Below are 24,143 nucleotides of genomic sequence, written 5' to 3' on the forward strand. Positions count from 1 at the left end.
AAAACTAGATAGTGATTCAGCTTCCCGAGTAGGTCGTGGCAATTCATTGAAAAGACGTACAGCTGAAGGAAGAAATGAGTTTTGATAAAGTGTTGTGCGTGCACGTGGAACTTGTATGTCGTCCGCGTTGCGGAGGCTGTAATTAGACCTATCTTCTACGAGAGGCGGAACTAAATAAGACAAGTATTCAGGCGTAAGACCTCGTTTCATTTTATAAAAAAGAATTAGTTTACGTTTACTTCTTCTATCTTTCAATGTGTCCCAGCCCACTTCTTTCATTAATATCTGGATAGAAACTAATTTAGTAGTACCGGTCACGATGCGGGCGGCTTCATATTGAATTTTTTTTCGGACTCTTCAGTTGTACAGTTACTGTAAATCACTTTATATTAGCGTGATCTTTATTTCGCGAATTCCGGCATCCTGAATTATTTCGCGGATTAATGAATTCGCGACGGAGGGGTCCGAAATTTAAATTCGCGAAGGTTCTTATCTTATATTAGCGAAATTTCAATTTTATTAATGCCCATTTTTTAGTACCGTACTTTAAAAACACATGGTCCGTAACGGTTATTTCGTATTAGCAATCGGTTACTTTATTCACACAAACTGAAATAATTGAGCCTTTGAATCCTTACTCAATTGACTGGCGATTATTCTTATTACACTTAATAGCTGATAAAATGTTCAAAGTTTGTTACAGCCATTTCATAAATAACGTACAAGTATATAATACAATGGTTTGATAAATTATCCGCTAATCCATATTGTTGCCTAAACAAAATGTGTAAAAAAAATCAGGTATTTTGAGAAGATAAGGGATGATATGGATCTTCCCATCGGGCAACACGCGCTCTGCTTGTTTGACACATACGAAGTGCATCAAGGAGATGCTCGCCGTTAAAAACTGTCAGCTGCATGTAAATCTAACCTTAAGCAGTATATTATACATGAATCGTTCACATTCAATATTATAGACAGTGATGTACAGGCGGCTAGTATTCATTGCTGAACTTGACGGTATTTTAGACATTTTTTCGGATATCTGTATGTTATGGAAGGTTATTTACGCGGATTCATGAATTCGCGATGCACCCGATTCGCGAAAAATAGCGAAAATTAAAACACCGCGAATAATACCGGATTTACAGTATCAAAAGGACATCTGCATATTCAAGTATTGGTCTTATATAACTAATATACATTGTTTCTAATGATTTCCGGTCTAAAATGAATTTGAGTTTCCGCATTATATTTAGTCTATTGTAAGTTTTGGATTTAATGTATTCAATATGTTGGTTCCATCGAAGATCATTAGAAAATAGTACACCTAAGTTTTTGTGATTTTGAACGTCTTGAACGATTTGGTTCTGCATTATGATTGGTGGATGGGGGAACTGGTGTATTTTTCTTGAAAAGAGAAGACATTCAGTTTTCTTTGGGTTACATTTAACCAACCATCTTGCAGCCCACTCAGAGATTTTCGACAGATCAACATTGAGTGTATTTGCCGCTTCTTGCTCATTTTCAACAATTACATAAAGACTTGTGTCATCAGCAAATAGATGTATATTAGCTCCGATGTCATTTACGATGTCATTAATGTACATCAGGAAAAGTAAAGGGCCCAGAATGGACCCCTGAGGTACACCAGCACTGATAGAATTCCAGTCAGATTTAGCACAACATATTACCACACGCTGCCTACGATTTGAAAGATAAGATAAGAACCAAGAGTTTAGACGACCAGAAATTCCAAATAATTTAAGATTATAGAGTAGACCAGTATGCCAGACACGATCGAATGCTTTACTGATATCACAGAAGACAGACCTAATCTCTTTGCCGGAGTCAATTGCATGAGTGAATGTGTTGTAAAGATAAACAAGTTGATTGACTGTCGAATCTCTTGGCACAAAACCAGATTGTAAAGGTGTAAGAAGATTGTTATCTTGAAGATAGTTGAAAACATGTTTAAATACGATTCTCTCAAAGACCTTACCGACTGTACTTAGAAGAGAAATTGGTCTGTAATTAGTAACAAGAGATGGATCTCCAGATTTGAATAGGGGTGTAACGTTTGCTTCCTTCCATCCTTCTTGAAAAGTGCAACAAGTAAGTGAGTGGTTAAAAAGATCAAATAATGGTTAAGCAAGTTCGAAAGAAAGTTCACGCAGAATTCGGTTGTTCACGCAGTCGGGACCGGATGCTTTGCCGAGTGGTAGGGTTTTAAGTACTGAACTTCTTCTGGTGAAATTTGACGTGAATTTAGGGAAGGATGCTGAGGGTTTGGACTGTCAGGCAAGGTTTGGGCAGCCGTTTCATCTAATAGGGATTGTTCTTTGAAGAAATTGTTTAACAGGTTAGCCTTTTGTTTGTCATCATAAACAACTTCGTCATCATATACAAGGTTGGAAATGGTACTTTTGGTTTTTGGTTTAATGAAGTAGCTCTGTCCAAGTGGGTTTTAAGAAGTGCCTATCATACAGCCTTCTACCTGTTCTTTCAGCCTGTCAGACACATTCAAAGAGAAACGCGTAGCGTCCAACTGTCCAAGGGCTGAACACCAAACATGCGGTGCATCTAAACTTGTTGATCATATTTCACTTTTATTACATGAAATAGAAGTAATAACATACAATAAAAGTAACAATAATAATAATAATAATAATAACTTTATTTTAAGAAGGTGACATATTAAGAGTACATAGTATACATACAATTTATTTCCAATATGGCCTTCTACATAAATGTTAAAACACAGTATCTACAACAATAAGAGTATCAGTAGCACAATTTTAACGACAAACACACTTTAAAAACAAACTCGATTCAGGTTGTGATAAATCTTGTAGCAGAAGTATCGAAAGATTGCTAACAAATTTTAATACCAAATCTGATTTCCGATTACAGAAAATTTTAGTGAAAAATTTACGCAGTTTATGATAGCCAGGTTTTGTTTGTAATTGTTTACGTTCATTGAAAACACGCTCTAGGAAATAAGAACTATAGATCCTATAAAATGTTGCACTACCTCCCAATCCAGATGTAGGAAATAATCAATACTAAAATTCCCTCTTGTTATGAATGTTAGTATCTACAACATTATTTTATATAGAGAGATGTAAATAAAAACAAGCGACATCATCCCCCGTAAGTGATTGTCATTTGCTCCACATGAATCAAAGGTGGAGGACGAAATGACTTCAGACTAAATGTCTTTAATCAAATCGTCGCGGAGAACACATGCCTCGCCGGGGAATCGAACTCACGGCCCCCATATATATATATGTATTAGATAATGAATTTCAGTTGGTGTTTGCAAACATCTCCACATAACTTAACAACTGACTGATCAACTGTGCAAGCCGATGACGACATTACATGCGTTATAAACAGCGATTCTCACTTAGTGTAAACGTTGTTTACTTCCGCATTCCATGTCCGAATGACACCATACATACTTTCGCTGCATGCTGACATGGCGTAGTGCTGCACGTTGGCATATTTTCAGGTAAACAAGTTGACTATCTGTGCGAACATTAGCGGTCAAATTCTAATAGTGACATATGAAAAAGCGACTGCGCCGGTCAAGCGTAGCTATGGTAAACAAAACGTTCTACGCGCTTCGCCTATCAGTTAAAATGTTACAAAAATTATATGACAAAAATACACAAATATAGCGAATTACACTCATATATTCACATTGCACTATGAATAATAGGCTACGTTATTTTCGAACAACCCCGGTAAGATTATGTGGTAAACTAGTATGTAAATTAGATGTACATCTTCACAGAAGACATCTTCAGTTTTATTTAGGATTAAGCTAGCGTTCTGCTTTGACCACAAATGTGATAACAAGAATTTTAATAAACTTTATCTCAATATCTTTCTTTTCACGCGTTAACATTTTTCACATGTGGTGGCTTAGGAGCTTGCACTAGCGATGAAACGAGCTTTATACAGTTACTTGTGTAATTGAGAAAACCAATACATGGTGGCATCAATATTTTGCTGTTCATCTATAAGAACTATGCACATTGAAATCCGTGCGATTTGACTTGTAACCACATGATTTTCAGTAGAGGAACTCAAAATGTATGTTCTTTACTTTTTGTTAATTGCGTAATACATTATTTGGCCGCCTTGTCAACCGGGACCAAACATACCTTGGATGGCAATCTTAGATTTATGATCTGAGATGTCTTAAAGTAAACTTAGGTTTTTAAGGAAGTACGTGGTCATTGCATTTATATAAATTTATACGAGAAGGTATTTGACAGTACGTCTAGGTCTGAAACGATTTTATTGTGGGCAGCGAAGCATTCCCACAGATTTACCATACCACAAATTTACGGACGATATGTCTTATTTCAAACTGAACAAGTAGATCCATGTCCTCCATAACTTTTACGTAATTCAAGTCTGTTTAACTTTGTGAAACGCTTCTGAGATTCAATATTATCAAAAAAATACATTTCTTTAGTAATATTTGTCGTAATCTATATTTCATAACAAAAACAAAGCGAATGAAAATAAGAACGCTTGCGTTGATCACATGACCAAAACAAGTCTTGATCACGTGACAAAAATAAACCAAATAACCTATTAATAAACTTTGATAATGAGGCAGTTGGCCTCAATATAATCGACACTGTTTATTTTCCAATACAGGTAAATAATAATTACTTTGCAATATAGCCCCAAGATAATTTTATGATGGATTATCATTGAACACCCCTGGACTTATTGGACTCAACTGCCACATTATCAAAGTTTATTAGTACAAAAAGAGTACTTCAGCACCTTCCGCGTAGATCTATGATCGGTATATAAACCAAGTTGCGTCTTTTGTTAACATTTTGATTTAAAACTAAGTTCCTGCTAGAAATGTGTATTTTTATAACAACACCAAAGCGCTTGTTTTTGTCACATGATCAGAAAACATTTTGTAACGTGACCAAGTTTTTTTCACGTTCTTTAGTACCCTATTCAATATCTTATACACTCATTGTGTGCGTATAATTTTTGTGGAAAATCAATTTGTTGAGGAAAAAGTGTTCGGTGGGAATCGTTATTTATAGGCTGATCACTACCAAATAGAATGTCACAAGTAGTCCATATATAAATAGTACTAATCTTTTTTCCTTTCCTAGTGCATTTTCTCGACAGCAACGTGCTTACTTTTACCCTAACGTGTTTCAGTATGTATCACTTTGCATTCTATTGAAATCGGCATGTTCCTATCGCATTCTAGGTAAAAATGGCGGCGTAAGAATTTAATGTCTCGAAAAGACAAATTGAAAGAAGCGAAAAGTAGTAAATTCAGCGGGTTGTATTTACCGAACTGTAGTTTTCTTATATAAAAGTTAACACCCCCTTTTCTTTTTGTTTTTGTAAAGTAGCGATCTAGTTCTTTATGGGAATATAAGTCTCTGAAAATCTGATATGCTAGAAAATGTCGAAAAGCCGTTATGAAGTAAGTGAATTTTATATGAAATAAAGAAGAGCTGGATTTAGTGGTGTTCGGCCTATACGACGACTGTGAGAGGTCGCCGTCTAACTATCACGGGAATATAGTGACACCGTGCGTTCTATTTCGATACGATACTGAAATGATAACCGTATAATCCGGCAAAGTTTGTAGCATAGAAATGGGTTTATGGAAACATACATTGCATTAAATCAATAGTAGAGGTAATATTTTATCTATTTTTCATAGATACGAACGAACTTTTCATAATATTTACGTAAATAATTTTTATTTGCACGACTTAGGAAAATAGTTGCGACCGTAACGGAGGGGGCGAAAAATTCGCAACTATTTCCCGAAAATTCGGACATATGCACTTCAGTTTGATTTAATTTTACATTCTAGCTAGTGTTTGTTACTGACATATCATTAAAGGGTATAATTAATTCAAAAGAAACATTATTTTAAACAAGTTCGCCTTTTAATCGCCCGTAGATTCGCAGTGTTTTCGTCCCCAAATATTCACGTACCGGCGTACGATTTCTTCCTGGATAATTGTACAATAGCGGGCTTCGGAAGACTGCAATGAAATCATTTGAGACAATTCAAACTAAATTTGAAAATTTTCAATTTTCAATATTTGCATTTTTACAAAACATGCATGTTGTATTATGAGGCATATTACATTAATCTACAGCTGAAACATGACTGAATGCAATCTGAAGCTCATAATATTGGAGACACTAGTAGTTGCTGTAAAGCGCCTTTGAACGTGTTTATCATGAAAAGGGCGCTATATAAGTCTGGTATAATAATAATAATAATAGTTGTTTTGATTGTTTTGAAAATTGAATTTAAACATTTTAATTTCATTGTAAATATTCTTTTATGGTTGCTTTTAGTTTAAGAACTATTCAGAAGTGTTTTTTATCTGTGTAATTTATGTATAAAATATTCAAAGCCTGATTTTAAGATGAGATCTCATTTGAAAAATTTAAAAAAAATCACCTACGGTCACAGTGGCCTAAACATGGAAACCCGTTTCTGACCAATAACTTGAGAACCACTTGACCCAGAATGTTGAAACTTCATAGGATGATTGGACATGTAGAGTTGATGACCCATATCGATTTTTGAATCACTTGATCAGAGGTTAAGGTCACAGGGACCAGAACATGGAAAACAGTTTCCGACTCATTTGACCCAGAACCTTCAAACTTCTTGACTATTAAGGCTTGTAATGACTTTGACAACGAAAATAAGAAACAAATACAGGATCCGCATCCAAAATGGTGAAATGAATAAGTATGCAAAGTTAAAATAAAATTTGGATTTTCAATTTAAAAGATACCCATCTTTACTTTTAAATAGCATTGATGGTTAAAAAGTATATTTTTAAAACATGCTGAAACTGTAACAAAATCCGTTTTATGATCGTCATCTATGCTCAATACGTGTTAAAATGCTAAACATCTTGGCTAACAGTTGGCAGGGGCGGAGGAGGGTGGGAGGTCCTGACCCCAATTGTTTGTTGTTTACGCCATTGTTACAATATATTATGATCAGAATATATATAACTGTAGTCGACTTTTAAATTGTATTTAACCCATAAGGACGCTTTTGTAGTGAATACAATAACATTATTTATATTCTTGGAGGTAGGGGCTAACTTTTCTGGATTTCGTGGTTGTGTCAATTCACAAAAATTCCTGCGAAAAAAAAATTGTATTTATTTGGTCTACAAAAGTTCATATCCCCGCAAAATATATGTTTTGACCAAAACCATAAAATGGCTTGGACACGAATTTAAATGAATTCACAGTAGGTGCATCTCTGCTGTGAAACACGATTCATCTATGAAAATTTTGCCTAGTTTAAATTCACATAAACAAATCTTTTGAAAAATTAAGAATGCTGACGATTTATCGGTATTTTGCCAGCATCTTAAACTTTCTTACAAAATGTAAAAGAAAGTCCGCATAATTAGTTATGAATTAAAGCAACAACAGATGCCTCGGTTTTCGAAATTTCATTTCAAGGAGCAAATTGTATGAATAACATTCTTACCACATAGACTGTTAAATTGCATTTAGCGGTTTCAATGAATCCATTGCCGACAATAAGAATATAGTCGCACGCACTCCCGGTACTGACGTCACAAATGCCTTCGTCCGCAAGTTCCTCTATCAATGGCCCGATTGTTATGTTTACAAGGCAAAGATCTGTTGCAAAATCCTCGACACATATGCATGTTTCTGAAACACATTTATAGTGCAAACGCGATCAATAATTAGCCGTCAATATATAAAAAAATAGCATATTATTTATATATGTTAAATGTAAATATTTTATTTTTAAGATATATCCTAGGATATACAATTGCAAATTCATGAAGATAGCTTTTTATTTTTTTAAATAATCATTTCAAGTCAGGCACACATGACATCTGTAACTATGCACAGATGCTATACAGCCAATTTTCCAAAGCACTAAACAATAGCGATAGTTAAATTTGCTTTTGAAAAGAATTGGAGCAAATAAAACTGTTCTTGTGTAATGAGAAAAATAAAAACGTTATTAAATGTCTTTCAAATCCATAACAATAATGTCTTTTTTTAATTGAAACAAATCTTTTGTAAACATGCATTTGATAGTGACTACAAAATAAATGTGAAAAACGTATAGCGCCGAAAAGGCGATAATATATATTGCAAAATTGATTCAAATATCGTTTTGTTCTTGGCCATTTTAGTATCTTTGTTACTAGGAATAAGAAACGACAGCGAAACTCAGTGAACAACTTATATATGCGTACTAAAACTTCGTTTACTTCACAGTTACGGACACATACGTACATAAAGTAGTGTATTTAGGGAATATAACATTATAAAGCAAGTATACTAAGCAATGTGGGCGGATCAAAATTCTATGAGAAGTTTTAATAGTTCTGCTAAATTTGTGAACAAAGATTTTCTCTCAACTTTCTTTACCATATCTTACAAGAATTTAGTGAACACAATGCCAGTAACTCTAGTAATCATTGTCGCGTATAATAGGCCTTCAATGATCATCTGGTTTATAACCACAGTTTATACAACATGCTATATAACGACACCGTGAAATATCAACATTTAATTCCAGAATCCCCGCCACGCAAAAAAATCAATAATTTACACTAAACACAGCAAATCTTGAGAAAACAATCCAGGAGCATTAGATGATGGTCTTTTTTCCAGCACCTTATGACAAAAATTTGCCTGTCAAAATATCTTTTTGTTATGTATATTGTGTATTCTCACAATAATCTATTTAACGTCACATACGTATATCTGCTCATCTCTTACTTTTATCATTGCATGTTTTTCACTCGAAACTTCATCAATATTTAGTATCAAACTGGACAACTAGTTTTTGTGTAATCTTTTCCTTACGACAAATAGCTATCTTTATGAATTTGCATTAGTGTATTTTAGGGAATTGTCTGTGCACTTTCAATAAAGACATAGAACAATGAATATGGAAAAGTAAACATTTCCCATTTTAAATAGAAAGTCCATGCAAGGTCCCACCTTCCCACCACAAAATATACAACCTAACTTGCGACAGGTGTCACATTTATTTCTCAATACAGCTGGAAAAGGTACCACTTTAAATATCACCCAGCACTTACCACTAGAGTGAATGTCAGTTGCAACTGGGAATCGAACCTGGATCATTAAGGTTGAGCTACAGCAAAACCGCTAACTACAGCGACACTTATTCTCTCATTATATGTGAGTTAGGTACAAAGATGGCTTCACGCTCATGTATGCATTGTAAATGATTTTTGTGAAACTTTCAATTAATTCTGCGAAATTGAGAAACTAAAGTTGTGTGCAAAATATATTTTAGGCAAATGGAAGGGTGTTCGAAAGGAGAAACGGATTAAGATATATGATTTATCTTCGGGAATTTAAGAAATGAAACTCAAACCAAAATCAAATGTTATATCCTTGAATCTAAATGTATTCTTATGATGCTGTAAAACAACTTCTGAAATGTAGTAAAAGCTCAAAGAGATCCATAAGAGGCATAGAACGCAACCAAGCAAAAAATATCAGCTATGCTAGGTTTGGTCTGTTGAAGAGAGGCACGGAAATATGCTACACTCTTTATGCCCTTGCACCTGCTCCAGAGAAACTCTAATAAAATTAGACGGCTTTAATGAACCCAAAGGATCACAGAATATAACAGCGCTGAGCCCAAATACAGGGAGATGTTCTGCAAATATAATATAAATTTGAATGTACATGGACATGAAAATATATTTTAAATTTGTAGGCTTACGGTTAACATATTGTCCATGTCCGCTACAGTTGCTTGGACAAGCGGACTCCTTGATATTGTTTGCCAGCTCTGTATTGTTTTCTGTAAATTCAACATCTTTATCAAGTTCCACTGTCACTTTCTGCGTTAAAGCATCGCAGTGCGGAGTTACCCAATCCGACGTGCCACTTTCTTGTAACAGTTAATATTTCGATAAAAAAACTATATCCTAAGAATGTTTATAAATTATAACTATATACCATATAATTCATATAGACGTCATATAGCTTGAAAATTTCTGTATTTTTTTATTTAATGTGATTTTATTTCTAAATTGGTAAGGAAAAATGAATGAAGATACAGTCAAACTCGCTTTATACGAACTCATCTGGACCTAAGAAATATGTTCGTATCAAACGAAATTCGTATTAATGAATGTATGACCAGACAATTTGTCCGAGCAATTTGGGCAGTATCACCGGTATCATCTGTGAATAGATTCCGATATTATGATACATGAAAATAGTTAATAGTTTTAAACTGATTATGTTAATTCGTTCAGATAACATTGAAATTACTCATTCAAGAAAAGTCATACTTAAACAGGTAAAACTGTATTAATTTAAATTTTAATGTGCGGTCGAGGTCCATAGCGCTAAATTATATCCACCGCCAACATTGAAGCTTGTACTATATAACAAGCATTCTAAGAGGTATAAAAGTTTGTATATTTTGTAAGACACAGCCTACCTGTATCGACACTAGAACGTCAATAATGTGTTTAAAATTATTTACACCTCTTTAAATCTTGACCTGTCAATTGATTAAATTGTTTTATATTGACATGATACACAAAGGACCGAGTGTTTGTTTGTGAATAAGTGTGAACTACTCCATTGTCCAATTCCCACGCGGCACAAGCTTGACCATATTATTATTTTCAACATATTTTATAACGGCCCGACTTCTAAAATTAATTCGTATCAAAAGATGGAAAAGTAAAATATTTCAGCTTATTGGGACTTCCACAATGTGTTCGTATCTACCGATTATTCGTATCAAGCGAGTTCGCTATTACCGAAATAAATTTACAAAGAAAATAGAAGGACTCGGCCGGGGAATTCGGACTTTGTTCGTTTAATCCGAAAATTCGTATCAAGCAAGTTCGTATTAAGTAGGCTCGACTGTATAATGAAATATTTTATCATATTAATGGGAGGTAATTAATAAATGAATGCATGGTATTTATATTATACTAAAGAAACTTGTTTTTAAATTACACACCAGAAAAAAATTAATTCTACAGTTGGTCAATGCAGAACTGCACTACATTTCGACCTAATGTATTTCAATCATAATGATATTGCATTTACCTATTTATACCATAAAGTTTTAACTTGTGCCTGGTTTTGCATTCTGGAAGTCTACATTTGTTAATAGCTTTACTTTGTCTATCAATACCAATCATATTACTTTATACACAAATTAATTTTTTTAATTAGTGGTATAAAAACAAATGTATTGTACATTATCATATAAAAGAGAACTTGGTTGCACGTGACCTTGACCTTTGCACGTTTGCACATGGCACAATGTCTTAAAATGTTGAATAATTATGCCAAATTACTTAAATACATACATATGCATAAAAAGATTAAAAATATCAAAAAATGTCTCCAAAAGTGACATAGATCTTGAGCTAGAGAACTGAGTCTTTTATGCAACAAATCAATTTGTTATGATGACTGTAAGTGGCAATTTACTTTAAAATCAATCAACGCAAAGTAAAGTTACTGAGACCAAAGTAAAAACTATTACGTTAGACCTCTCAGTGTGACCTTGACCTTTGAGACAGGGGCCTGGATCATCGTCTCATTATGGGAAACATTTGCGCCAAGTAAACGTTTGATAATTTAAACGATGTGCAATTTTATCACGAAATTATACTTCGACATAAGGACTGACATTTTTATATCCAAAGATATAGTTACTATATTGAGAACAAATGTAACTTCAAGTACTGAAGAACATGTAACTGATTATTTGTAATAGAAACTTATCTTTCGCAATCTGTGAAAGCGCGATTGATTGATTTTTTCTTGCATAATTAAAGGTTTGATTATCACATACGAGTCAAATTAGAAGAAAATAAACTTTACCATAGTATCTCTTATACAGTTGTCTAACGTGTCATTTGATTCAGCAATGTCACTGACGTCATCTTTCTTCGTGTAGGTATTACAATCATTGCTCAATTTCTCTGTACATATTATTTCTGCTTCTTCCCAGGATATTGTCGTGCTATTATTAATCTGCCTCTTCTGCTCATGAAATATAAGAATCATTTTACAGATAATTGAACAAAGCGAAAACATGCATCTGACATGGTACATGTGAGGTTAGCAGAGCAAGAGCAAGTTTTGCGTTTTACATTACAAGGAGCACAAAGGAGAACAAATAAAAAAATGAATAGGACAAGCAGCGATATATGAACATATATATCCCTCGGACCGTTCTCCTATTGAAGTTATATAGTAGGGATGTGAACATGTCTAAAATATACATAAGAAACATAGACAAAACACAAAACAAAGATAAACGAAACCAATGGGGTACTATGGCAATAAAACCACTTAAATCGATTAATGGTACGCATCAGACCTACATATTAACTCCCACAATGTGCTTATATTACAAAAGGTGTAAATAAGCGGAAGAACACAGCTATTTGCCCTTGGATGACCACAATAAGGAAGTGATTACGCGGAAAATAGTTCCTCTGTTTTATCATGAATAATGAAGAAATTTGGAGTGAAAGACCTGCAATAAAGGCATAATTTATTACAAGAGATTATGAAATAGTAGGTAAATGTACAATATAACAGAATCAGAATGTATAACATGACTTTTTGATAGAGCCATTTTTGCCTGTTTGCTGTCATTTACAGGGTATTCTTCATACGCATGTGATTTGGTTCAAGATGGTGAAAAAGGAGCCGGCGAACCCCATGTTTATTGTAGTTGAAAGTTTTTCTCTTGAATAATTTTGTTGAGTGCACGTGATTTTTTAGGGAGGCAAGGGTTTGAATGCAGGCAAAATTGCAGTAGTGTACAGTGTTCATATAGAACATATAGTAAAAATAACTGAGGTCTTAGACCAAAATTTATACCGCCAGCTGATACAGTAACACAGGTAATGCTATAAAAAGACACGAAAGAGTTGTGCCTGCTAAACAAGAATTAGTAAATAAGATGACCATAATAACATGCAGGAATCACTACTGTCATGTTATTGACTGCGAAATGATAAATTTCACACTGTAATAACTGGGTTTCTGTTGCAGTATCATTGAAAACTGTACTAGATAAAAATTCTAAAATATTTTGTCATACATTTGTATAATTTATATTTTCCTTTTACATGTATGTAGACGATGCACTTTCAAATGATACCAAAATCATATGAGCTTACCAGGCATCAATATTTGATATATTTTGATAGCACTGTTCTATAGAACTTGCTTATTTATGGACCGGATATCTTAAAATGCAAGACATATCGTCAGCAATATATATTCACTTTCAATAAATGGACATGCACAGTGATTTCGAAACGTTACCTTCCGTAATGCAGCGTGTTTTTCCCGAGCTTCTTTCCATCTGTTCTTCATTCTTACCAGTCTTCTTGCTATGTCTCTTTTTGAACGGTGTATATTTCTAACGTTACCGTCAACGTCTCGCGTCTGTCGTGACGTTGCTTCCACCAAAGTACCCCTTCGCCAGACTGGACGCGTACACGTCGCTTCTTCATCTGCCGAGCACAAAGCGTCGTAGCTAGCGCTGCTGTTTGTGTCCGGACAGACGCAAAGCTTCTTATTGCCGTCCCATACTTGTACGTTTTCGTAAACATCAGGATTAAGAAGGCTTTCATCTGATCTTCCCGTCAACTGTAAACTGTTTAAAGGTATAGTATACAGAGATTAAGTAATAAGCACGAAATGATAATTCATAAATTTACAAATTCACATAGGTTTCCACGCTGTGAAGACATATACAATTTTAAAATTTTCTAGTTGCAAGTCATCAATTAATATGATATATTGAATTGATTTTATTGCATATATTATTATTATATAATAAATAGAGAAATTTAACATGCTTTTATAAAAAAATCTGAAGAGCGTTGCCAATTTGAAGCATGTATTAATCTGAAGGTAATCATGTCAAAAACGTTTTCTATAACAATATTAGTTATCACACATTATTAAACATGAATTTAAATAACGCCTGAAAAGAGTAATAAGGAAAGAGGAAAAGCTTTACCCCCATGATTATGCAAATTCATGTGGATAAAAGTAATCGCTCCACCACCACCAATAGTCATAATATCTTTCGACAGAATCGGAATAGGTTGAACCGCGATGAACAGTGTCATCTCTAAAGTCGCCGTTGAAATTTCCACAAAGACCTTCCATTTGTTCGAAATCTGATGGTGTCGGTGACACATAAACGTTCATCATGTAATTACGGGAGAACATTACATACACATACACATGCATTCCAGTCGGAAGGATTATCTGCAAATCAAGAAAAGAATCGTTAATTGCGAGTTGTTTTTATTTTTATTTATTTGTGTTTTTTTCTGACTTTTGTTCATGAACGTTCACCCTTTTTAGTTTGATAACAATATCATATATTGAGTATACATTAGATATTTCGGATCTGCCTTTGCGAATATGTCTGCCATTAAAGATTTGAACCTTCTGCGTTCATGTAAGGTATCTCTTATAAACTTCCACACATTTTTATGTCCCCCTTCGAAGAAAAAGGGGTATATTGTTTTGCATTGTTTTCGGTCGGTCTGTTGGTTGGTCGGTCGGTCGGTATGTCGGTCGGTCGGTATGTAGACCAACCGGTTTCAGGATGATAACTCAATGAAAGTTAATAGGGAAATTGGTCATAATGAGCAGATGACCCCTTCTGATTTTGAAATTAGTAGGTCAAAGGTCAAGATCACAGTGGCCCGGAACAGTTAAACGGCTTCCAGATGATAACTAAAGATCGAACGCTTAGGCCTAGGATCATGAAAGTCCATAGAAAGGTTGGTCATCACCAGCAGATGACCTGTATTGATTTTGAGATCAGTAAGTCAAACGTCAAGGTCACAGCGACCCGGAACAGTTATACGGTTTCCGGACGATAACTTGAGAACACCAGGACCTCGGATCACAAAACCTAATAAAGAGGTTGATCGTGACCAGTAAATAACCCCTATTGATTTTGAGTCCGGTAGATTAAAGGTCAAGGTCACAGTGGCCCGGAACAGTTAAACAGATTCTGCACGATAACTTGAAAACGCTTGGGCCCAGGATCACGAAACTTGATAGGGGGTTGATCATGACCAGCAGATGACCCCTATTGACTTTGTGATCAGTAGGTCAAAGGTCAAGGTCACAGTAACCCGGAACAGTTAAACAGTTTCCGGATGATAACTTGAGAACGCCAGGGCCTAGGATCACGAAACTGAATAGAGAGGTTGATCATGACCAGCAGATGACCCCTATTGATTTTGAGATCAGTAGATCAAAGGTCAAGGTCACAGTGTCTCGGAACAGTTAAACCGTTTCCGGACGATAACTTGAAAACGCTTGGGCCTAGGATCACGAAACTTAATATGGAGGTTGATCATAACCATCAGATGACCCTTATTGATTTTGTGCTCAGTAGGTCAAATGTCAAGGCCTTATTGACCCAGAAAAGTAGAAATTTTCTGCTAAATAACCGGAGAATGCTTTGGTCTAAGATCACATTTGATACGGAGGTCACTTATGACTGGTAAATGACCCATATTTATTTGATACGTCAAACGTCCAGTGCACAGTGACCAAATAATTCCTATACCTTGTGCAGTTACTGAATGCATCAAGGGGGTAATTTGTGTTCTACGAGCTCTTGTCTCATCAAAGTTTGTGAGCATTAAAGATCTTCCCCCCTTTTGAAACGTAAATTAAAGAGGGATTTCATCATCTCGATATAACGCATTGTCTATTTCTAAACTGTAATGTGTCGCTTAGTATCAACGTGTCCTAACTTGACTGGCTTTATATGCGACGGCTCTTTATCGACTCCAAACGTTAGTAACTTATTGTCAGCTAGTTCAATGCGGGTGTCTCTTATCAAACCATCCAGACGAGGTCTGCACACTTATTAATCTTATGAATTGTTTTGCAAATGCGGTCATTTGTATGTGGTTTGTTGCAGTTTAAAGAAAAAACAGTTAAACTATATGATATAAGCATTACCTGATATAATGTGGACCGTAATTTATATACTTTCGGTATTCCATCCTTAGCTGACAGGTAGCTCATGAGGTGCCCATAACAGTGGTTGATGGAAAACACGTCCCCACCAGCACGTACTGTTACAGCACAGGAGCACGTCCCAGCGATTACAAGGGGCGGTAACTGTCTGAACCTTTTGCATATAATTTAGTGTTATTACAAAAATGCCCTTTACAATTTCTTTACGCAGAAAATAAAATATAGATATACTATTCTAAAATGAACACAAAGAATTTGAAGCAAAATGGATGTGTACAAGTCTATCAAAGACATCAAAACGTTTCTATGCGCACTAAACGAAGTAAAAAATTCAAAAAAGTTTAATTGTTTAAAATGAGTCAGACCAGTTTTAGCAACAACATTCGCTACTTTCATCTCAAATTTTAAACATTAAATTTTACAGTTATCTAACCTATGAATAAAGAAAGCATGGATAAGAACGACGTCTTGACTCTCCCAAGTTGAAAACAAGACAAGTAACGAACATGTTACAAAGAAATCATGTGAAAGCCAATGACCGATTTATTTAATATTTAAGTTTTTAATACAAATATGCATGATTAAACAAACCCCAATCGGAAGGTTTTTATGACGAAGCAACACAAACTCCTCTAACAGCTTATTTGAATACCATCTGAATAAAAACAAATGAAATGTTGACGCATTTTGCACACGTTTCAGCGACAATTGGGTCTTTAATAGGGTGTTAAGACAAATATCAAAAGTACATCACATGAATACATTATTCATATACCATTTAAGTAGTCATCTGAAGCAGTCAGGTAACTTGCAAAATGGGTTTGTTATTATTTCAACTTGTTTTAAGCCTTAAGCTACTGAAACGAGGCGTGGTCAGAGATTTTACAGAATATTTGCGTTGCAAACTTTGATATATATCATTAGCATTCAAATTCAATTTACCATACAATTGTTAGAACAATTACAAACCTAACTCTTATCCAGTTCACTGAAAAACATTTGCCATTTATTTCCTTTTCAATAAGAAACTTTCTCATCTTTGTAAAAAACTATATAACACTCTATATAAAATTATCAAATATACAGGTTCTAACTTACAAGAAACGAAAAAAACTTACCTTCGATCAAAAGAATATATGTACGGGTCAACAAACGAATAGCAGCCCCTGTATCTCGTGTAGTAGTTCTCATACACAATTACCTACCATTTCAGAAAGTTACATGTTATTCTGGTACGAAAGTGTGCGAGTGTGAATCCTTAAACAAGATACAGTAACATGACATAAAAATATGTACATAAGTAAAATGCTGCTATTAATTTTCTGAAAATATTTGTCTATAATCTATATACGAACCATAGCGAATTTTTTGTTATGAGGGACGGGTTTTCTTGAGAGGGCCTCGAAACGTTTTAAGTAATGCTAGGTATATGTTGCGTTATTGTTAATATCTGACTTCATTCTAAGTTGTCCTTATGGGCTTTATCCTTCAACTGTAATCATAGTGTTTCTAGATATAATAGTATAATAATACAATGAGCGAGCAAAGCGACCCAAAAACTCGACGTTTTAGAAAGCAGATAATTTTGATTTTTAAATGTCTCAAAGGTTTATAGATTCACAGTCATCAGAAGGATATAATAATTCCCAAACGCTGCTTATGTCTAAACCGATTATAGTTAATGTATACATATAAGAGGAGTTTATGTCCGTTTAACATATCCAGTATTTAAATGTCTAAATTCTTTAAATCAAATTTATCTATGATATGGTGTAAAAGTGTTCTTGTCAGTTCCATACCGTAATGCTTGTTGACGGGGTATTCCAGAATGGCTTAGAATTGCCAACAGCTGCAAGCTTAAGAACAAGGGGGAAATACCAACGAAGTCGATACCAACGGTTATTCTTTGTAGTTATAGTGATATTCGTAAATGTACTCGTGGAAGTCACGTGTCCTATTGTTTCTTGCGTAGTGCCTTCTACTTTCCCACCACAAGTATTGCTGTGGATAACTGCAATCGATGAGTCATAGCACCTGTACGAATCGTACGGATCGTACACTACGAATCGAAGAAAGCAATCCTGTGAACCTGCCGGACAGCCAAAAGGTACATTGAGAAAAACGGTGAATGTGACCTCTTTTCCTCTCGTCATTGAAATGTAATTTGTCGATACCTGTGATCAAATAAACAGTGCTAATACTTTTGAACGCAAATTAAGTTTCCAGTAACCTTTGTTAATGATTCAATTTCTCTTTTTAAAACATATTTTAAATCTCAATGTAGTTAAAACTTTTATACAATTTGCTTTTTTCTAAGAAACGAAAACTAAACATCCCGGTGATTTTATAAAAACATATTGATCTGCTAGTTTGTTGTTTTTTTTTACAAAGAGTACCCACACTGATATACTTAAGGTAGTGGACCTGTAATGATAATCCACAAATCACATTTTCGCCTATTCGTAATTTAAACGTACATGTATATATTTCGAACCAATAAACTGGTAAAATGTGTGTATCTATGATACGACTAAAATCCTACTGGATAATGCTCTCTCTTTTTCGCTGCTCGGTGTCTGTTAAAAGTTCAAATACAAAACATTTCTGCAACGTCTAGCCATGCGACTATAAGGGAACATGTAAATAAATGGGAAACTTGTTTGGAAAATCTACATTTATTTTGCCATCCGGAACTCTGTTGAATGCCAAACTATAAGCAATTCAATATGTAATATTCACTTGATAGATCCGCTTTATAAGTCTGAATAGGATTATTCTATGGTAGCAGGAAAACTCGCCAACGAAAAAAAAATACTCGTATTTTTGTAACACGCTGTTTAGTTGCACTTACTTCAGACATTTTTTAAAATGACTGGCCTTAGAATTCAATTTCTTTTAGTTAATAACGAATAGTTCAGTTTATTGTAAGAAACATACGTCAAAAGGGATTAGATTTCCACTTGTTTCGTTTGCTAGTTCTGTTGTACCAGCTCTATCAAACACGACTGCAAAACATGTTACCTGTCAGTTAAAAGACACTTTGATTTAGAAAATTAAAAGGAAAGTCTAAGTCATTATTTTTTCATTTATAATCGTGAATTTCTACCAACGCAATAAGATATCAACATTCATTTTCAATGTATCTTAATTAACTGATAATTAAAACTTTTATTTAACTTTTATCATATATTACAATCTATTATGATATTGATATCAAGTGAAACAAATCCGAGTTAAAATCATTGTAAGTTTACCAAGCTGAAAGAAATATGGAACTTCTGAATGTCCGACGTGTTTGACGATGATCACAACGGTAATACGAAACGTATGACATCTTATTAAGAAAGTAGTTATTAATTTATTAGTAAACGATGTTTAATTCTAACGTACGAGATCATTTACGTTTGTATAATCTAAGACATACAAACAAGTACAGTCTTGAATTAATCAGGACATTTTATAATTACCTCCATGGCAAAGAACTGTGACTGTAAATGATTATTTACAGCATCAGCAAACATGTCATCTGTAAAGACAGATGTCGAAGCTTGTGTCGAGCTTAATATCCCTGTATCATAAACCTCCTGTTCACTGATGTACCTTAAATAAATGCTTAATGTATGTCCAACACTACGGCAAATGGCCATACATTTTACATGTACTTCTAATTAAATCTGTCTATGACCATACCTATATATAGTACATAGAAAACATATCAAATTCCTCTTTAATGATTTATTTTAGTTTACATATTGTTTGGGACAATATACTTTATTTTATTCACGTATTTCAAGATATAGCCATTTACACATGTGTACAGGATATCTTGTCTTATGATGTTCAACATTAACGTTTATCAAATGTTTAGCCGGCGAGGGCATTCTATTTCAACAAAATACATTCTATTCTAGAATAAACGAAATGCGCATTAAAATATATTCATACTTAGATTGCCTTTTCAAAACTATTTTACAACAGTGTTCTTTATACCATTTGATTCTGTATTTCAATCCGTCTGCAATGTTAAACGCACATCTGAAGTAGGCTAAATGCTGTCCATTAGCCATGTCCTGACCAGTTTCAATCTTAACGATGCCGAGAACTACAAATTCATAGTAATTATGTGTCATAATTATACAGCTATCCCAGGCGCTAGTCTTTTTTACCTTTGCTTTACTGACTATTATTAGCTACGACTGACTTTTTAAAAGGTCATGCCCCAAATATTATTATCTTATACTGATTATAACATCTAAAATTTCACAAATTAATAATCCGTTTTCTTGTCTTTCGGAATCGTGGAGACTTTTTACTGCCTCATGGCAATGATAGACTGCTGCTAGGATAATAAACAAAATCTATAAGAAGTGTTTAGTCACACGCAAATACATTTACCTGCTTAAAACGCGTTATTCGATAGGTAACAGAAAATGTCACAAATATTTAATGTATTACCGTTATTGGTACAAGTGACATTATTGTCCCAGTTTCCCGACGACAGACATGTAATGTAAGATTTATCAGCACTGTAGCCAGGATCACAATTCACAGATGCTTGTGCTCTATATGTTGAATTGTTTCTGTCAACAAGAAGTATATTGCCGTTATCGATATATGGTACCTCTCCACAATCTGAAAAGAGCCATACAAGTTGATATCCTTCCACGTTAAATTCGTCTGTTTCATAATACGAGCATTAGACTCTCTTCTATGCTTCTGTTACACTGCATCAGAGCATTAACTTATACTTCTGATCACACTTTGGCTAAACAAATTGACTGTGTTCTATGAGTAGATTTTGTCCTTATTTTCATCATATTGATCAATATCAGAAATAATTATAGAGAAAATAAAAATAGTGAAAATAGTCATATCATTTTTAACATATTCATGTCATTCATAACTTCTAACGAAAGTTACCAGATGCATTAATTACTTCACAAAAATTATATGTTTACAAGTTTACACAAACAAAATACTTGTATAAACAAATTTTTGAGCAGTGTATTTCGAACGAGTCGCTTTTTATCTATTTTATCAGTGTTGATGAAAAATAACATTTTCATGTATGTTAAAAATTATTTGTAGTTTAATGACACTCATTAACTATAATTGAGTTGTTTATCGGTGATACCAACAAGCAGTAGATAATATTTGCAGGCTATTCAATCTGTCTACATTTTTGTGTTCAATATCTTAAAAGCCTGTGATACAAAGTAAGGTAATGTGATACCCTTAGGATAACATGTTGCATTTTCCCAGTCTCCAGTTTCTTGACACAGAAATATTGTTAATGTTGCATCAAAACCCGTTTCACACTGAAGCATGACCTCTGCGCCATAACCTGCATCCGATGTGTCCGCTAGGGTCACTGTTCATACTTAATAATTTATGGGTCTCCACAGTCTACGAAAAATCAGTAATCAATTATTTCCATCAAACAGATTTAGAAAATTTCTTTTTTGTATTATGTATAACGTATGAATACAGTGGATGCATTGATATTATCTTGACCATCTACTCTAAATTACAGCCTTAAGACATCTTACAATACAAAGGCGGTCGCTTTGGCATTAGCTGTTTGAAGTGTTTCTGTCTTATTTTTTGCCATTCAGCTTAATGTTTTGAAATGAATCAGCTTTACTTTTTGCATAACTGAGTTATGTCAAAAAATGGTTACTAGTATTTCATCTTGTAATAAATTACCTATTGGTTCACATGAGGCTTCTTCCCATTCACCCGTTGATGTACAGTTCACAGTCAGCTGTACAGCTTCAAAAACCTTGGTTGCAACGCACTACCGCTAGAGCTCCGTAAGAGGTATTACTGGGATCTATTAGTTCAACGGCCCCTTCGGATATATTACTTGTAACTGCACCACAATCTGCAACATATATCATAAACAGTAAAGTAACAAATCAAAGTATAGTCAAAGTGTTTGAAATATAGGTAAGCATCACTTTCGTTTACAGTTTTTTAATGAAAAAATGTGTCACATAATAATAAGTGATATAATAGTAGATATAATAATAATGATAATCTTTATCTAAACACAAATACAGTGGTAATACGTAGCTGACGCATCTGTCCAAGATCCACGTAACAAATGAGGTGATACCTTCGCTTCAAGTAACTTCTTATTCTATGTCAGCTTTCATAATAAACATACAACTACGACTTATCAGTTTGTGGACCATTTTGTGTCGATTCGCCGTAAAACCCAACTCACTCACTCACTCAGTTTGTGGACAGTCTGAATTGTGGTGAGTAAATGTAATTGCGTTTGCTGGTCCAAATAATTGCAGGGACATTCTGCAATCATATTTACAGCAAAATGCGCTGAACACATTTGGATGTTTCATACCTTTTGGATTACATGTCGAATTTTCCCAGTATCCATTGTTGAGACATGTTACCCTTTGCACGGTGCTATGAAACCCTGTATTACAAGAAACAAACGCAATGGCACCAATGGTTGTGTTACCTTCGTTCCCATATATGATACCGTTTGGATTGCTGGGAAAAGCACCGCAACCTAAATTTCAACAAATGAAATTGTTTGAAAAGAATTAAAACAAAATAAGCAAGACACACCATAGCCAATTATCCGTGATTAAAGACGAAAAAAGGCTACATGTATGTGTTCGCAAGGAATAATTAAACAAATTAACTATCCATGTTATATGAAACTAATCACAGAATCGTCGTCAGTCTGGATAATTTGTTTATACGAAACGATTTCGTTCACGAGTCACATTCAAAAAGTCCAATGAACAGTCCTTTAGTTTAACTTAAGTACAAAATTCAGAAATACTTTAACAGTTCAAGAGGTTTTTGAAACGGTTGAATAGGGTCAAACTTGAAATTGAAACTACGCTTTTAAAATGATAAGAATAAACCAGTAATACGAGATTATTCTTATTATTAGTTATATGTAGTTATTTACTATATACTTATACATAGTAACATCATGTATTTTCAAGTAATTCTTAGAGTTATTCTTAATCATTAATTTAAATATATTTTAACCTCAAATAATTACTAAATTTAACAAATACTTGAAAGAAGTAAAATTTTATTTTAAAATGTTGTGCTATGCACAAAGTTATCTGACCATATAAGTTAAAAAATTGAACTTTAGACATATCATTGAATATGAAAGTTAAGCTAGCACTGTCATACAAGTTAAAGCTACATCTCATCATTGTTAAACAGTCTTTTGATTTACAAACGTCACCATAGCATGTAATTGTCAACATTAAGACTAATTTGAGTTTACAATTGACAAACGTATGCCTGTTCTTTTAATTGTTAGAATTAAGGCGGTTAATTTACCAATAGGTTCACAGCTTGCAAACGTTTCCCAATCCTCCCAGTCCCCTGTGTTGAGGCATGTTAGAACTGTTGTGTTTGTTTCAAACCCTCTGTCACATAGAACGTAAGCCAGTGCTCCATGTAGATTTTCATTTTCGTCCTGAAGTTGCACAACTCCATGAGTGATATTGGGAACGGGCCCGCAATCTAAAAAAGAAGAAAACTTATTTTTTCGGATATTATTGACTTAAGTTTTAAAAATGTCAATACCTCTACGTCTGCTGCCATATAAATGGCATTATCTTATTTAAAAGTGCAAAACACTCATCATAACGAAATGATACTTCACACTCCTTTATACAATGATAGTACCAAGTAGACGACATTGGTCCCAATTCTTGCTTTCATATGTTAAATTAATGAAATTATGCCCATTTTGTACTTGGCCATATTTTTTTCTCTTTGTTTTTCAACAATGTTTTCGCGATTGTCGGCGAGTTATTATCTCAGTTACTAGTACTATAAATCACAAATAAATGAAAGTTCAAACATATCTAAGCCATAATAATATCAAATCATTAACAGCTTCCATAACTCTTGCTTTTTTATTACCCTTTTTATACAAATAAGATTTCAAACTACTGTGTCTTTTGACTTTCTTGAATACAAATGGAAGAAGGAATATAGAAATAATGTTTATACATTTGTGCTTCGATCTGTCTGCTACC

At 34.1% G+C, this 24,143-nt stretch overlaps 1 protein-coding gene across 1 annotated transcript in view; it reads right to left on the bottom strand.

Moving 5' to 3' along the window:
* Positions 1 to 11,919: 11,919 nt before the first annotated feature.
* The window catches only part of LOC128558234 (uncharacterized), a 110,242-nt gene continuing 98,018 nt past the window's right edge, over positions 11,920 to 24,143 (bottom strand). Inside the window, exon 68 of the mRNA XM_053547112.1 lies at positions 11,920 to 12,102. Coding sequence (XP_053403087.1) covers positions 11,920 to 12,102 — 183 coding nt within the window. The remainder of the gene's footprint in view (positions 12,103 to 24,143) is intronic.

The sequence above is a fragment of the Mercenaria mercenaria genome, chromosome 7, assembly GCF_021730395.1.
Source record: "Mercenaria mercenaria strain notata chromosome 7, MADL_Memer_1, whole genome shotgun sequence".
Taxonomy (NCBI): Eukaryota; Metazoa; Mollusca; class Bivalvia; order Venerida; family Veneridae; genus Mercenaria; species Mercenaria mercenaria.